Source organism: Taudactylus pleione, unplaced genomic scaffold (assembly GCF_031769625.1).
Source record: "Taudactylus pleione unplaced genomic scaffold, aTauple2 ptg000381l, whole genome shotgun sequence".
NCBI lineage: Eukaryota > Metazoa > Chordata > Amphibia > Anura > Myobatrachidae > Taudactylus > Taudactylus pleione.
Window position 1 is genome coordinate 1,631,767 of NW_028284782.1, and position 16,129 is coordinate 1,647,895.

At 42.8% G+C, this 16,129-nt stretch overlaps 1 protein-coding gene across 2 annotated transcripts; it reads left to right on the forward strand.

The window, feature by feature from the left end:
• Positions 1–201: 201 nt before the first annotated feature.
• On the forward strand, positions 202–14,398 carry GJB1 (gap junction protein beta 1). 2 transcript variants are annotated; one of them, XM_088445472.1, is made up of 2 exons: positions 202–408; positions 13,255–14,398. In XM_088445472.1, exon 2 carries the CDS (start codon positions 13,267–13,269, stop codon positions 14,056–14,058), a length of 792 nt encoding a protein of 263 aa, XP_088301598.1. In that variant the 5' UTR covers positions 202–408; positions 13,255–13,266; the 3' UTR covers positions 14,059–14,398. The 2 variants fall into 2 exon arrangements, with proteins under 2 accessions (XP_088301598.1, XP_088301597.1); XM_088445471.1 differs by lacking the exon at positions 202–408 and adding an exon at positions 899–1,047.
• The last annotated feature ends 1,731 nt before the right edge of the window (positions 14,399–16,129 follow it).

The window sequence follows — 16,129 nt, forward strand, 5'->3', positions numbered from 1 at the left end:
GAATGGTAACATGTTACCGAAAGCGAGAAAGGAGGCATTGTGTGCTGTCAGAGCAGAAGGCAGTGTGACAGGGGGAGCAAGAGCCTGGAGAATTAGAGAAAATGTGACAGCAGCAAGGGGACAGCTTGTGTCACACAGAGAGACAAAGGTGACAGAGACAGAAAAAGCAACTTAGACAGAAAGGGCCGAGTAACAGGGGGTAACAGAAGAGGACAGAACTGAAGGAGAGACAGAAAGGAATAAATGCCAGAAGGTGATAGAGCAAAAGTGTGACAAAAAAAGGCGGCTGTCTAGAAAAAGGAATGTGACACAGAACACAGAGGAAGGACAGATTTGCCGCAAAAATTCAGGGAGAGTGTCAGACGGACCCATCAGCATAAAGAAACATACACAACAAGGGAAGAGAAGGTAAAACAGAGAACCTATAGTTAGCAACTAACAAGTGCATCAGTCAGTGCTGTTATTGGGATCATGGTTTCTTATAGGAGGAAAGTTATTAGGAGCTGAATGGACTAAAAAGAGGAGTCATATATAACAGTAAGACGAGTTACATAAAATAACATGGGGTTATATCATTTGTTTAGTATCTATCATTTTCATATCACTGCATATTTCTGAAATACTTCTGATGTCCCTCATGTACCTTATAGTTCAAGTAGCAGCTCTGCCTGAAAAGAGATTAGGCTAGCATGGGTCTTACTCTATTTTCACAAGGTTTTCTCCTGGTTACACGTTACACAAAAAAACTAATAAAAACCTGAGAGTCTTCATTCCTTGCTGATTGTGGCACGGGGAGGAGGGGGGAGTGCAGGCTGAGAGCCATTGTTAGGGGTGGAAGGTTCAGAAAACCACATTCATATTTTCAAGGGAAAGGACTAGAATCGGTCAGCTATGCTCTTATACGACAAATCCATTCCTGAATGCTTAGTCAGCCAGAATGTATTATATATCTATGGAACATTTTTTTAAATTTTAATAATAATGTGGAGGAGACAGTTAGTGCAAGTGAGCGGTTGGGGAGGTTTTGCTCAATCCAATCTGCAAAAGGTATGTGCTGCTCTTATATGTAATCAGTGCCATGCCGGTGTGTGCTTGTACAACTAGAAATATTTATTTTACAATACTTTGGGACATATGTATCAAAGCTTGATGTGAGATAAAATTTTGTGTGATATATATCAGCAACCAATCAGCTTCTAACTTGCATTTTGCAGGCTGTGTTTAAGAAATGATAGTTTGGAGCTGATTGGTTGAGGATATATATTTCACATTATTATCTCACATCAAGCTTTGATACATATGCCCCTTATTTTGTTTTCCAAAGCGCAGTCTCTTGCTATCCTGAATTTAGAGATTTGTTCAATATATTGGGAAGAGATCCATACAACAATACGGCTGTATTACAAATCTAAAAAAGTTTGATAAATCAATGTTGTAGTGTTGACAATCAAAGGGATGTTCCACTTTTCCATAATAAAAATAGTTATATCGTTATGCGGGTAGATTAACATTGACAGGTGTTTCCTTTTATACAAAGTCTATATACAGGCTGCAGTAACCTAGTCACTCATAACAAACTATTCTATTCAAACGGAAAGGTGTGACGATCAAAATCTGGATGGTTAACCGGTATACAGTAGCACAGAACTTGTATTTGCAGGTGTTCATAATGTGTGGACATGAACAAGTTTGTGTTCCATGTCAAAATTTATTTTTATATTTCTTATATTTGGTAGTGTAATCAAACCAGTGCTTGAAAGATAAAGAGCAAATGTCATTGTTTCCCTGGTTTTGAAGGGTCAAAATCCCTTGGCTCTATTCAGTGCCCAAGAAACTGATAAAACAAATAGCTAATCAGTCATAAAAATACAGATTGTTTTTCCCTAAAGCCATTGAACCAAAGGATGATATACTGCAGCGATTGTAATGTAGAAATCTTTGTTCCTGCAATAAATCATGAAAATGTAGTCTTCTGTGCAAAGAGTTATTCTGGGTACACACTATACAGATATATCTGCAGATCGAGTGATCTGTAAATATATCTGCAGATGATGGTTGTTCACACACACTGAACAGCCATCATCTGCTTCAGCCTGCGGGTCCCGGAGGGTGGGGGTGGGTCAGGGGTGTATCCCTCCCCCCTCCCCGCGGCTGCCGCTGTGTGTGTACGGCGGTCTGCAGACAGCCCATGCACACTTGCTGATGGACACAGATATGTCTGCAGATATATCTGTCCTTCCGCTGTGCAGCACAGCTAATGCAATATGTCTGTGAACGACGTCGTTCACAGACACTGGCCGACGGGCAGCAGATATATTGGCCGATCAATTGATCGGCCAATATATCTGTCAGTGTGTACCCAGCTTTACAGCTTTACTTAGTCAAAAAAGATAACGTCTATAATCTATTATATTTTACCATAAAACTATGCACAATGTTAGTAATACCATATTCCTTTAACGGACTTGTATCTTGGAAGTATGTGTTAATAAAATGTATTGCTCACATAAGCCTAAAAATGCAATTTATTTTCTATGAAATGGCTACTAAATTCACCACTATATAAGGGGTCTAGTACTAAGCCTTGCAGAAAGATAAAGGGGATTGAGATAAAGTACCAACCAATCAGCTCCTAAGTGTCACTTTACAGGCTGTGAGAAATGACAGTTAGGAGCTGATTTGTACTTTATCTCCGTCCACTTTATCTCTCCCCAAGGCTTAGTACATATACCCCTATGTTGTTTAAAATAGAGGATGCAGTTCCCATAAAGCACATCATACTTCATGAAAGTTACACGGAATCTTCCTCAGCCTATAAAAAATAGATTGTTGTGATAAAAATTCAGTAGCAACACCATAAAGGATTTTTCACTTCTCGATTGATTATTAACTCTCCCATGTTATATTATCAAGGACCTGTGCCAGTTGCTCAGTTCAGTGGGGATTTGATACAGTACTTATTATATGTGAGGCCCTCTGCTGGTCAGCTGCTTGGCCTATCTAGCTCAGCATAGAAATAATAGTTGACTTCTGAGTGGATGACCGTGGCATTCTTAAAATCAGGAGCAGGATTTAATTGATAGTTTCTGCCAGATCTATACTTTCTCCAGTACATAGAAATCATTAAGGAGTCTAATCAGGGATTGCCCATCCTACCTGCAAGTATGGAAACCCTGCTGAATTGCACAGTGTGAGATCCATCCCCATCAAAATATAGGAGTGGGGAAAGAGAGAGGGTGGTGGTGGCTAAATAAATCAGACTGTAAGGTAAGAAACTTCTGCCAGGTTATGGCTTTTTAACACATACCTTCTTCAGGAATCGGTATGTACTGTAATGGCGGCTGTCGGGATGCCTCATGTCAAAATACCGACAGTGGCATCCCAATGGTTGGGATCCCTACAGGGGAATCAGTATGATTTACCGCCGGATCCATGCACGGCGGTTCAAATCCCGACAGCGGCAGCCCGAACAAGGATGAAAATATCGATCGTCCCCAGGTAAGTATTCACTAACCTATTCTACCCCCTAACCCTCCCTTAGGGGTGCCTAACCCTAACCCCCCTTCCCCACCACCTAACCCTAAGTCCCCCCTGGGGGTGCATAACCCTAACCCTCCCCCTAGCCTAATCTCCCGGGGGGGGTGCCTAACCCTAAATCCCCAGCGGGAGCCCCTAATCGAACCCCCCCGCCCCCCCGCGTGGCTGTCTGCACTTGGCATCACTTCGATCGGGATGCCGGGCACCGGTAAAATGACAGGCGTCTAGATTTAGACACCTGTCATTTAACCCTCATCGGGATTAAGCAGTCGGGAAGCCGGCTGTTGGGATTAGGTCCGCCGACTTCATACCCCCTATAGGGGTCGGGTAAGTATACTTACCCTTCCCCCTTCTTCCCCCAACCCTCCCTTCCTGTAGCCTAACCCTAACCCCGCTGTGCTGCCTAAACCTAACAATTCCCCCCTCCTCACGCAGCTAACAGCTAAGGGCGCCACAGACTTAACACATACGCGCTGATGTCCTTCTGGATTCCGCCATCGGGATTAAGATAGGCGTCGGTGTTTCAACGCCTACTGTATCTTAAAAGTCCCATGTTGGACTTGAAGCGTCAGGATTCAGACCGGTGGCAGGTCTGATAATTGCATCTCCTTTTTCAAACCATTCATTGTTTTGGTCTCTGCAATTCTGTCCTCTCATGGATGACCTCTTATAGATGCGCCCAGGTTCATTGTTGCCACTCATGGCTCAAACGTGCACATGAATCGCACTATGCGCAATGCTACGCTATGGTGCATCCCCAATCACAGGAGTGTGTCTCCATAGGATTGAATGGAGACGCTATTGTGCATCCCCAATTGCGGGAGGGCGTCTTTCGCCATGCATAGCGCGATTCGCTGCACTATGAGCAAAAATGAAGCTGGGCAAATCTGTATCTTCCTAATCATTGTCTCAGTCTCATCCTCGGATACCACCTCCACCCCTCTGACTTTGTTAGTGTTCCCCCAAGGGTCTGTTCCTGGCTCCCTTCTCTTCTCCATTTACATCTATTCACTTGAAGATCTCAACAGCTCTTTGAAGCTCCAATTCCACCTATATGCTGATGACACTAAAAATCTACAACTCCTCCCGACCCCTCACTCCATTCATCTATAACTACCGTTCTGCCATCCCCGCTCCTGAAGACCCAGTGAAACTTAAAATAGCTATGATGGAACTCATTGTTTTGTCCCCTTCCAGAAACTCTCTATCTCTCCCTCTCTCTCTTGATATCATCGCCATTGCTACTCTCTCTCATGAAAGCTGCCTGGGTGTCACTCTTTACTCTGCTCATTCTTTCACTGCCAACATTCAGGCTCTCTCTCAAATCTGGCATTTTCACCGCCTCAATATCTTCTGTATTGTGACAAACAAAACTGTTTTTCACACACTCGTCATCTCCTGGCTAGAGAACTGTAATCAGCTCATATCTGGCCTCCCTCACATTCTGCTCCATTTACTTCAACCTAGCTTAATATTGGTGCTTGTCTAATTTTCCTCTGCCACGGACGGGCATCGGCCTCAGACTCTACAACCAACTTCTCTGTCTCCCTATGTAGTTCAAACTTTTCACCATCACATATATAGCTCTAACCTACTCCTCCCCACCTACATCTTCAGCCTCATCTTTGTCCACACTCCCTCCCATCTTCCCCACTCTTCTACTGACCAGCACCATAAATTCACCCTGGTCACTTCCTCTCATGATCATTGCAAAGATTTTGCTTATTGTGCCCTCCTCCTCTGGAACTCACTCACCTTCTCAGGCTTTCTACCAATCTCCCATGCCGTAAGAGCCACCTTTTTATTAAAGCTTACCAGCCTCACTCATACCTCAACTGCACGTTCGTCTTTTTTCCTCTTCAAATGTTCTTACACTGTTAAATCACCCATATTTTGGGTACATGATCACCCAGCGCTGAACTAGCTCCCCACAACTCCGTGACTGGACTCACCATTGCATGCTCCTTCCAGCATCAGCGAGATTACTTATACTACCTATCTGTGTTGTTATAAAGCAGTAATGTTTTGTACTGAAGCACTATGCTTGTGCAGTCTGCGATTGCCTTCTTTGGTGCATGTTGTGCAGTCTGCAGCTAATTGCTGGGTGTGAAGGATCTTGGATTTGTTTCTGAATCAGGTCTAACGTGTATAGAAAACAAGTGCAAGAACAGTGAACAGTTTCTCCCAATCTTCTGGATAGTGGTTACCAGCAGTGCAGATCTCAGAATTATAGTAAAGACAATGGGCCTGATTCAGCAAGGAACTTACGCAGTCGGCTGATGTTTTTGCACTGCACATGCGCAAAGTAGCCGGTGTGATCAGATTAGGGTACGCAGACCCTTCCGATATTGATATGTAGTGCCGTTTGTGGGTGGTGACAGGGGGTGGTCAGGCAAACGCAGGAGTTCTAACACCATTATAAGGGCGTGCATAATTAAGGCAGTGTGGCGGGATATGCAGCCATACGTAAACTGTCCAAAGGAAGCGGACAAAATGCTGCGGCAGGTCAGGTCAACCACTATTATGCTAATAGTCCGATGGTTCTCAATGTTACCGATGTTTAAGCTATCTTGCCTGCTGATCAGGCTGTGAGTAAAGGAAGATTGGTGGCATAGTATGGTGCTGGATGTCTGCATCTTGTGCTGCGGTCTCCGGGCGTAAGCCTCTGCTAGCGTGCATTCCTTGCTGAATCAGGCCCAATATTCAGTAGGCAATAGGACCTTTTTTCATTGCACCAGTTTCACCAGTTTCAATAAACACAACTAGACACTGGACATGTGTATTATGAATAGAAACACTGCGCCTGTGTGCCTGAGTGGCACTGTGTTTATGCATCTGAGCCACACTGCACATGTGTCTGAGTTGAACTGTGTATATATACGTCTGAGTCGAACTGCGCAGTGTGACTCAGATGCTTATTCGCAGTGCATCTGAGTCGCACTGCATATATGTGTCCAAGTCGCACAACAGCCCATGTGTCTGAGTCGCACTGCATATATGCATCTGAGTTACACTGCACGTGTATAAGAAACACTGCGTATATGTGTCTGAGTCACACTGCCCGTGTGCCTGCGTCGCACTGCACATGTGTATATGAATAGAAAAACTGCGCATATGCGCCCATGTGCCTCAGCTGCACTGCACGTGTAAAAGAATAGAAACACTGCACATGTGTGAGTAGTTGCACTGTGTATATATATGTCTAAGTCACACTGCATGTTATGAATAGAAACACTGCGTATATGCGCCCATGTGCCTAAGTCACACTGCCCATGTGCCTGAGCTGCACATGTGTATAAGAATAGAAACACTGCGTCTGGGTTGCACTGTGCTAACAATACTGACTTTGAACCTCTATACACTCCTGCCTATACCTTCTAGTATCCTGCCTATACCTTCTAGTATCCTGCCTATAAACCTCTAAGGTTGACGCTATTTGCGTACGCAGTCATACATTAAATAAAGACTTTAGACCTTGAACCTGTGTTTCCAAAGCACAAAGTATTATTCAAGTAAAAGTACAGACAGTTACACGCTATGACCTAAGTACAAATTAGTTCAAAGAAATTATACAGACCCAAGTACAGTTATACATATGCAGCGCTCTGGGCCAGATGTAGGCTTCAGCAAGAAACCCCCGTCTATCAGCATTCAGCAAGAAGACTTTCGACTGGGGTCACAATACACACATTTATACCCTCACAGAAACAGACAACATAAAGGAGAGGCTTGTCGCTTATGCCATTGGTTCCCAAGGGGGACGCATCTGTTACAGAGCATTTAACAGGTTGATTCAAATAGACACAGTCCAGCCTCCGACAGCTGGTTGCCTCTGTTTCCCGCCTCATGCAAATCTAAACAGTTGGTCATATCATGTACATTTCGGTGCTTTAAGTCTCTGCGGTCCATAAGTTGCGGATGCATGTTACGATCTTCCCACCGATGATACCGGGAAGCTGTTGAGAGGGTGCAGATCAGTATAATACCAAGCACGACATACTTATCATGTATTAAACCTGAGCTACTAAATAACCTTTATTTCACAGCAATTATAATAAATGGACAAACTTGAATCTTATACTTTAAAGCTTATGGAACCTTATATGTAAATATGTAATGTGTAAGAATGTGGGGTTTGATAGAAAGACGCCAGTTAACTTGGGGCAGATGCGTGCGCATGAGGCTACTAAACAGCATTTTCATACAGACTTTTATGCCTTCGCTAATGTGCGACTAGTTAACAGCGCAATTGTGCGTGTTTATGTGTGTATGAGAAATAGTGAAAGATGCAATTGCTTGATGCTCATAGTAACATCGCCATATGTAGTTAACTGTGGCTTCGACAGCGCATGTGTCAGAGTCGCACTGTGCAAATGCATCTGAGTCGCACAGCGCATGCATCTGAGCCCCACCACACATGCGTATAAGAAACACTGCATATATGCGTCTGAGTCGCACTGCACGTGTCCAGTCGCACTGCGAATAAGCATCTGAGTGACTGCACATGTCTGAGTCGCACTGCGTATATGCTTCTGAGTTGCACTGCTTATATGCATCTGAGTTACACTGCGCATGTGTTGCCCGATTCAGCAAAGAACGCACGCTAGCAAGCACACGCACCCGTCCACTGCGAGAATATGCTAATCAATGCATATGCACGGAGAACACAGCACAAAATGCAGACGCCCAGCCCCATACTAAGCCCCCCATCTTCCTTTACTCACAGCCTGATCAGCACTCAATATAGCGTAAACATCGGTAACATCAAAAACCATCAGGTCCATTAGCATGCTAGTGGCTGACCTGACATGCCGCAGGATTTTGGCCGCTTCCTGTGTACAGCTTATGGTATGGCTGCGTATGCCGCCGCACTGCCTTAATTATGCACGCCCCTATAAATGGCATTTTAACGCCTGCGTTTGCCTGACCACCCCGTCACCACCCACAAACGGCACTTCCTGTTAATCAATTTCAGAAGGAGCTGAATACACACATAGCATGTAGTCTGCGTACCATAACTCGAACGCACTGGCTAGTTTGCGCATGCGCGATGCATACGCAACGCAATTGGCCAAATGTGTGCGTTCTCTCCTTTGTGTTCCTTGCTGAATCAGGCCCAGAGTGCGTATATGCACGTCTCCAGTCGCACTACGTATATGTGTCTGAGTCGCACTGCGTATAAGCATGAGTCATACTGCACGTGTGAGTCCCACTGGGTGTATGCTTCTGAGTCGCACTGCGCATGTGACTGAGTCGCATGCATATATGCACCTGAGTCGCACTGCGTATGTGTGTCTGTCCGAGTCGCACTGCGCATGGGTCCGACTCGCACTGTGCAGGTGCGTCCGAGTCGCACTGCACATATGCGTCTGAGTAGCACAGCCCGTGTCTGAGTCGCACTGCCTTTCAGTTGCACTGCATATATTCATCTGAGTCGCAATGCACACATGTCCAGTTGAACTCCGTATGTGTCCAAGTCACACTGCCCATGTGCCTTAGCCGCACTGCACGTGTCTGTCACCCTGCACACGTGTCCAGTCACACTGCGTATGAGCATCTAAGTCGCACTACGCATGTGTGCCCAAGTAGCACTGCACGTGTCCAGTCACACTGCATATAAGCATCTGTGTCGCACTGCATATAAGCATGAGTTGCACTGTGTATATGCCTAAGACGCACTGTGCATGCATACCGATTTGTATGTACAGAGTCACAGTACAAATTTGGACGCAGTGTCAGTAATGTAAGGGGTATTCCTGGACGGTGACGTGTGGGGGGGGGGTCTAAAAGACTATACACAGGGATGTTGAGTCTTGTGGGAGTTTTGCAGGCTTGTCGCTGAACTGCTCACTTAGGAGGCCATACTCAGATGGAGGCTATAGGGATGGTGAAATGGTGCGACCTATGGTGGGAGTGTAAAGATGCAGCAAGCGCTAGTTCAGCATTTACGGACGCTGACGGGGGGCGCCTCAGTCCTTGCACATTCAGACACACAAAGATGCAGACGCGTCCGGCTCAAAATCAGCAGCTATATCTTTTATTTTCTACAGCAAACATGAATGCAAGTCTCATGACTAGACTAATTACATACACATATATATATATATACATACATATATACATAAACACACATATATACAGTGCATCCGGAAAGTATTCACAGCGCTTCACTTTTTCCACATTTTGTTATGTTACTGCCTTATTCCAAAATGGAATAAATTCTTTTTGTCCTCAAAATTCTACACACAATACCCCATAATGACGTGTAAACATTTTTTTGAGATTTTTGCAAATTTAATATAAAAAAAAAACGACTAAGAAATCACATGTACATAAGTATTCACGGCCTTTGCCATGAAGCTCAAAATTGAGCTCAGGTGCATCCTGTTTCCACTGATCATCCTTGAGATGTTCCTACAGCTTAATTGGAGTCCACCTGTGGTAAATTCAGTTGATTGGACATGATTTTGAAAGGCATACACCTGTCTATATAAAAGGTCCCAGTGCATGTCAGAGCACAAACCAAGCATGAAGTTCAAGGAATTGTCTGTAGACCTCTGAGACAGGAATGTCTCGAGGCACAAATCTGGGGAAGGGTACAGAAAAATATCTGGTGCTTTGAAGATCCCATCATCCGTAAATGGAAGAAGTTCGGAACCACCAGGACTCTTCCTAGAATTGGCCGGCCGTCTAAACTGAGCGATCGGGGGAGAAGGGCCCTAGTAAGGGAGGTGACAAAGAACCAGATAGTCACTCTGTCAGAGCTACAGCATTCCTCTGTGGAGAGAGGAGAACCTTCCAGAAGGACAACCATCTCTGCAGCAATCCACCAATCAGGCTGTATGGGAGAGTGGCCAGACGGAAGCCACTCCTTAGTAAAAAGCACAGGGTAGCCCACCTGAGTTTGCCAAAATGCACCTGAAGCACTCTCTCAGACCATGATGAGACAAAGATTGAACTCTTTGGCGTGAATGCCAGTCGTTGTTTGGAGGAAACCAGGCACCGCTCATCACCAGGCCAATACCATCCCTGCAGTGAAGCATGGTGGTGGCAGCATCATGCTGTGGGGATGTTTTTCAGCAGCAGGAACTGGGAGACTATTCAGAATAGAGGGAAAGATGAATTCAGCAATGTACAGAGACATCCTGGATGAAAACCTGCTCCAGAGCGCTCTTGACCTCAGACTGGGGCGACATTTCATCTTTCAGCAACAACCCTAAGCACACAGCCAAGATATCAAAGGAGTGGCTTCAGGACAACTCTGTGAATGTCCTTGAGTAGCCCAGCCAGAGCCCAGACTTGAATCCAATTGAACATCTCTGGAGAGATCTGAAAATGGCTGTGCATCGATGCTTCCCATCCAACCTGATGGAGCTTGAGAGGTGCAGCAAAGAGGAATGGGGGAAACTGCACAAAGATAGGTGTGCCAAGCTTGTGGTATCATATTAAAAAAGACTTGAGGCTGTAATTGCTGCCAATGGTGCATCAACAAAGTATTGAGCAAAGGTTGTGAATACTTATGTACATGTGATTTCTTAGTTTGTTTTTTTTATTCAATTTGCAAAAAAACTTTTTACACGTTGTCATTATGGGGTATTGTGTGTAGAATTTTGAGGCCAAAAATTAATTTATTCTATTTTGGAATAAGGCTGTAACATAAACTGTGGAGAAAGTGAAGCGTTATGAATACTTTCCAGATGCACTGTATATAAGTAAATAATAAAGAAGTCAATATACAGTAAGGCCAACACTAGTAAAGTCTACTTTCTTCTTGCATCGCATCCACAAGCTCTGAACCAACAAGTTTCTACTTTGAAATGAGGTTTATGTGATCTGCGCTAAGTATAGATAGCAGCTCCTATTAATTTTGAGTGTGTAGAAGGAGCGCTTGTCAAGGGTAGTATTATATAAGTGTGATAGGGTGTGAGTAGCGGGGTATAAAAAAATAAAATAAACAATAAATGGAAAAATAAAAAATATGGATAAAATGGTAAAATGAAATGAAATGGCAAAGCTGCAAGAAAAAAGGTTAATAATTGTGGTAATACCACTGGATGTTAATAGCTCTTAATTGCATATTTGTGGAGCTGGGAATCGGGGGTTAAAGATGAAAAATGTTCTGCGGGCAGTCTGGCTTGTTCGATGTAGGGAGACACTTTGATGGTCTAACCTTGCCCTAATCCTACCTCTGTCTCTTGGCAGTGATTACCTCTTCCTCACAGTGATGTCTCACTCCCCGTCGGCGTTCTCCGTTCACCGGCACTGGTCGCAAACTTTACTTCCGGTTCGGTGACTGTCTGCGTTCCCTCTGTCCAACACGTTTCATGCAATGAGGCACTTTGTCAAGGATAGTGTTGCCTTGTAATTGGTCCCTATATATAGCAGGGTTTTTGAATAAAACTTTATTTAATTTACTTTAAAAACGGAAGTGCTCAGCCGGATTTTGTATACAAAGAGGCGGCAGGCACATGTTTAGGTGCATTTGCTCTACAGTATTGCCAAAAAAATAAAGAAAGATAGAACTAAATATGAATGGAAATAAATGGTAAATATAAAAATGAAAATAAATATAAAAAAAATTAAAATAAATTGTATTTTTCCCAAAAATATGAGTGAAAATAAAATAAAAGAGGGGGGTAGATCTAAAAATGAAGTGGAAAACCATTATATAGTTATAAGTAAAATCAAAGGTATTTACTCAAAGGTAATGAATATATCATATAGAGAAACATTTAGATGTAATGTGTGGGTATGTAAATGACTAGGTTTTGAGTATATGAGCTTCATGAAAAGTGCGGGTTAAAGGAAGGCACTGAGCTCAATGTCTATAGGCCCCTAGGTTTCAAAGTGTTGAGTTCATATATCCACTTAGTTTCGTTCTTTATTAGTTCTGTGATCATATCGCCTCCGCGTCAGTGTGTAATTATTTTCTGGATTGCAGTAAACTTCATTCCATTCGGATTCTTATTGTGTGTCTAAAAAATGTTTAGATAGGCTTTGTGTGAGTAGTCCTTTTTTAATATTATAAATGTGCTCAGCTAAGCGTGTTTTCATCTTCCTTTTTGTCTGTCCACATATTGGAGTCCACAAGGGCACTCCAATAAGTAAATAACTCCCTCGGTTTCACAGGAAATTTCATGACTAATCTCGTACGCTTTGTCTGATTGCTTCTAAATATTGTTGTCTTTTTGTTTTTGTTTTTTTGTTTGTGGTTGATCATTCCTTACAGTTTAAGCAGTTCTGGAATGCTTTTGATTGGGTTCTTGTTTTCTCAATATTTTCAACAGAAATGAAGCTGGATGTGAATTCTTGTCTTAGATTGTTGGCTCGTTTGAATATGATTTTTGGTTTCGGTGAAACAATGGTCTTTAGCTCTTCATCTAACACCAAAATGTGCCAGTGTTTATTAAAAATGTAATCAATTTGGTTATGGTTGGAGCTGTATTTGGTAATAAATGCTGTGGATCGTTTTTCTTCGTCTACTTGTTTCTGTTTGTATTTGATCATATCGGTTCTGTCTAGTTTGCTGATTTTTTTGTCCAATAGTTGGTTGTTGTAAGCCTTTTTTCAGTAAACTGGACAGAGCCTGTATTTTTAGTAGCTATTAAATGGAAGCCTTAAATCTTGCAACAATTATTTATTTATTCATGAGCAAAACAAATCTCTAGGCTGTCAATTCCTAACTGTAATCACACCTCTCTTCCTTTCTGCCCACAGATCTGATACACAATGAACTGGGCGGGATTATACGCCATACTGAGTGGTGTGAATCGCCACTCCACAGGTATTGGGCGTATATGGCTCTCAGTGGTTTTCATCTTTCGTATAATGGTTCTTGTGGTGGCTGCAGAGAGCGTATGGGGGGACGAGAAGTCATCATTTACCTGCAATACACAACAGCCAGGATGTAACAGCGTTTGCTATGACCACTTCTTCCCAATCTCACACATTCGCCTGTGGGCCCTGCAGCTCATTATTGTGTCCACACCTGCCCTTCTTGTGGCCATGCACGTAGCTCATCAGCAGCACCAGGAGAAGAGAACCTTACGAATGTCTGGCCATGATGATCCTAAGGAGCTAGCAGATGTTAAAAAGCAGAAAATCCGAATCTCGGGCACACTGTGGTGGACATACACACTAAGCGTGATTTTCAGGATCATCTTTGAAGCAGCTTTCATGTACATCTTCTACCTCATTTACCCTGGTTATACCATGATACGTCTTGTCAAGTGTGATTCGTACCCCTGCCCTAACACCGTGGATTGTTTTGTTTCTCGTCCTACAGAGAAAACCATCTTTACAATATTTATGCTCTGTGCTTCAGGAATATGCATTGTACTGAATGTAGCTGAAGTCTTCTTTCTCATTGCCAAGGCCTGTACACGCAGAAGTCAGAGGCATAACGACTCGTACCATGGGCATGAGCATCGACAGAATGAGATGAACACATTGCTCACAGGAGGGAGTCTTAGGAAACAGGCCGCAGGGGTCCAAGAGAAAGAACACTGTGCAACATCCTAGGGACAGGATAACCAGGCAGCTATTACATGGGACTGTAATGGGGTTGGTTACAAGATGTATATAAATTGACTGACATGGCCAAGAAAATAATTTAAAACTGCACTATTTGCACAGGATGCAGTGACTATGACCAAATTGCCATGTTATTGTTGGCAAAAGCATATTGTGTCCTTTACATCAAATTTGCCTGTCCTGGCACTGCTATGTCCTTTTTAATGCTCAACAGTTATCAATGGCAAACTCTAAACCGGTGCTTCTTGCAGTATTGTTCAGCAACAAAGGGAAGGGGTCATTTTTCTGCAGGGAATGAAAGTAGTAGAGGAAGGGAGAGGGCTGGATTTGTGCTGTTATAGATTTCAGATTGTTTTAATATGTTTATGAATTATTTTGAAACTTCATATTAAATTCTTAAAACCATTTGCGTATATCTTAGGTGAATTTTCTCAATAACAAGATATATTGATATCTGCCTATTTATATACAATCACTATGCACATCACAGATGTAATAATAGGATATTTTTGGAGCACATAAAATCTATGTAACATATCAAACTAATCTATATCATAATCCACTGTTAAAATGTGGTATATGTGTGTGCGCAGTTGTTGTATTTCTGTAATTGTTGTTCAAAGATCGACTGACTAAAAAAGAGCAGGGGAAAAAAAACACTCACAATACAAATACATTTTGTGATCTGAAGCCACCAACAATGACACATCTAGTAACAGTAGTACAAGTAAACACACACTATAAACAGTTATACAAAACAGCGGTTCTGGCTTTATATCGGTGTCTCTAAACTTTTGTTCTGTGCAGATTCCAGATAATCTGGACTCTGCGTTCAGCATGGCACTTCGTGTAATGCTGAATCAGCCCCTCTATATGTAGAGCATACACTGGAAACCCTATAGAAATTAATTGAAAAGCTAAAGTCTCAATTAATCACATTCTTGCATGCGGTTTGCACTTGCTTTATTTTATGCCAACCATTACCTAACTCCAGTGGGTAAAAAGCCTATTACTTGCATTGAAAGTCAAAAATTGTGGTATGCCATAGATCTAATCCTAAGCAAGGAGACAATATTATTATTCTATGGCATATATTACATATATCACAATAATTTAAATGTTTTGTTTGTTTGCATAACTGGCAAATAAGTACCATGCCAGTTGCTGCTTGAAGTAATAGCATTTGCAGACTCTCCCGCAATGGCCAGGAAGCTCACGAAAATGGGGTGGCACTCCCGGCCCCCCTCAAGAGAGTGCAAGTCTCCTGGTCTGGCAGTAGGGGGCAGCCAGAAAGTCGACAAGCCTGAATAATAGTCTAGTTCGGTCAGAGGAAAGGCATCACAATGTAACTACAAGGGGTACTCTCACTTATTTCTACTGAAATATTACTGGTGTGTAATTTCTGCTGTAGGAAATGTAGAGGAATCAGGCATTGGTATAAAAGTTATATAGAAAGAGCTCAAGAATAATGTATATAACAATCTAAAAAAAATGAATGCTCAGCTTGTAGATGGACATCTATAAATTGCATTACTATTAAAATAGTACTAAGAAGATGGGGTTGAATCAACTGATTGAATGATAGAAGATAGTTTATACTATTTTGTCACTATTTTAAGACATATGCAAAATATATACATTCAGTGTGTCTAAAAGTTAATTGTTAAGCTGGAGAGTACTACTGTGCAAGCTCCATGTTGGCTCCTTTAGGGAGGCTTCAATCAATTTTCCAAGATAACTGCCATCTGTACTTCTGTGCATGCGCGGTGCCATCTTGTCACTGTGATAGAGTGCCACAGTGGGAGACAGACGTCTTCCACTTAGCTCAGAGACACCCTGCTGATAACCTCGTTACTCCCTCTTAAACATGCTAGTATCATGCCACGGCTACCCACATACAGTCACCGGATGGTGACCTGTATGCTCTGCTTGATGCAGCAGAGTCTGTATATGCATAAATTTGAGTGCAGCTATTCTATTCACAATAAGTAAACCACTCCACTGGTTTAAATACTGGGTAGTGCACTGACTCAGGACATCAGCTGGTGTGTACTTATAC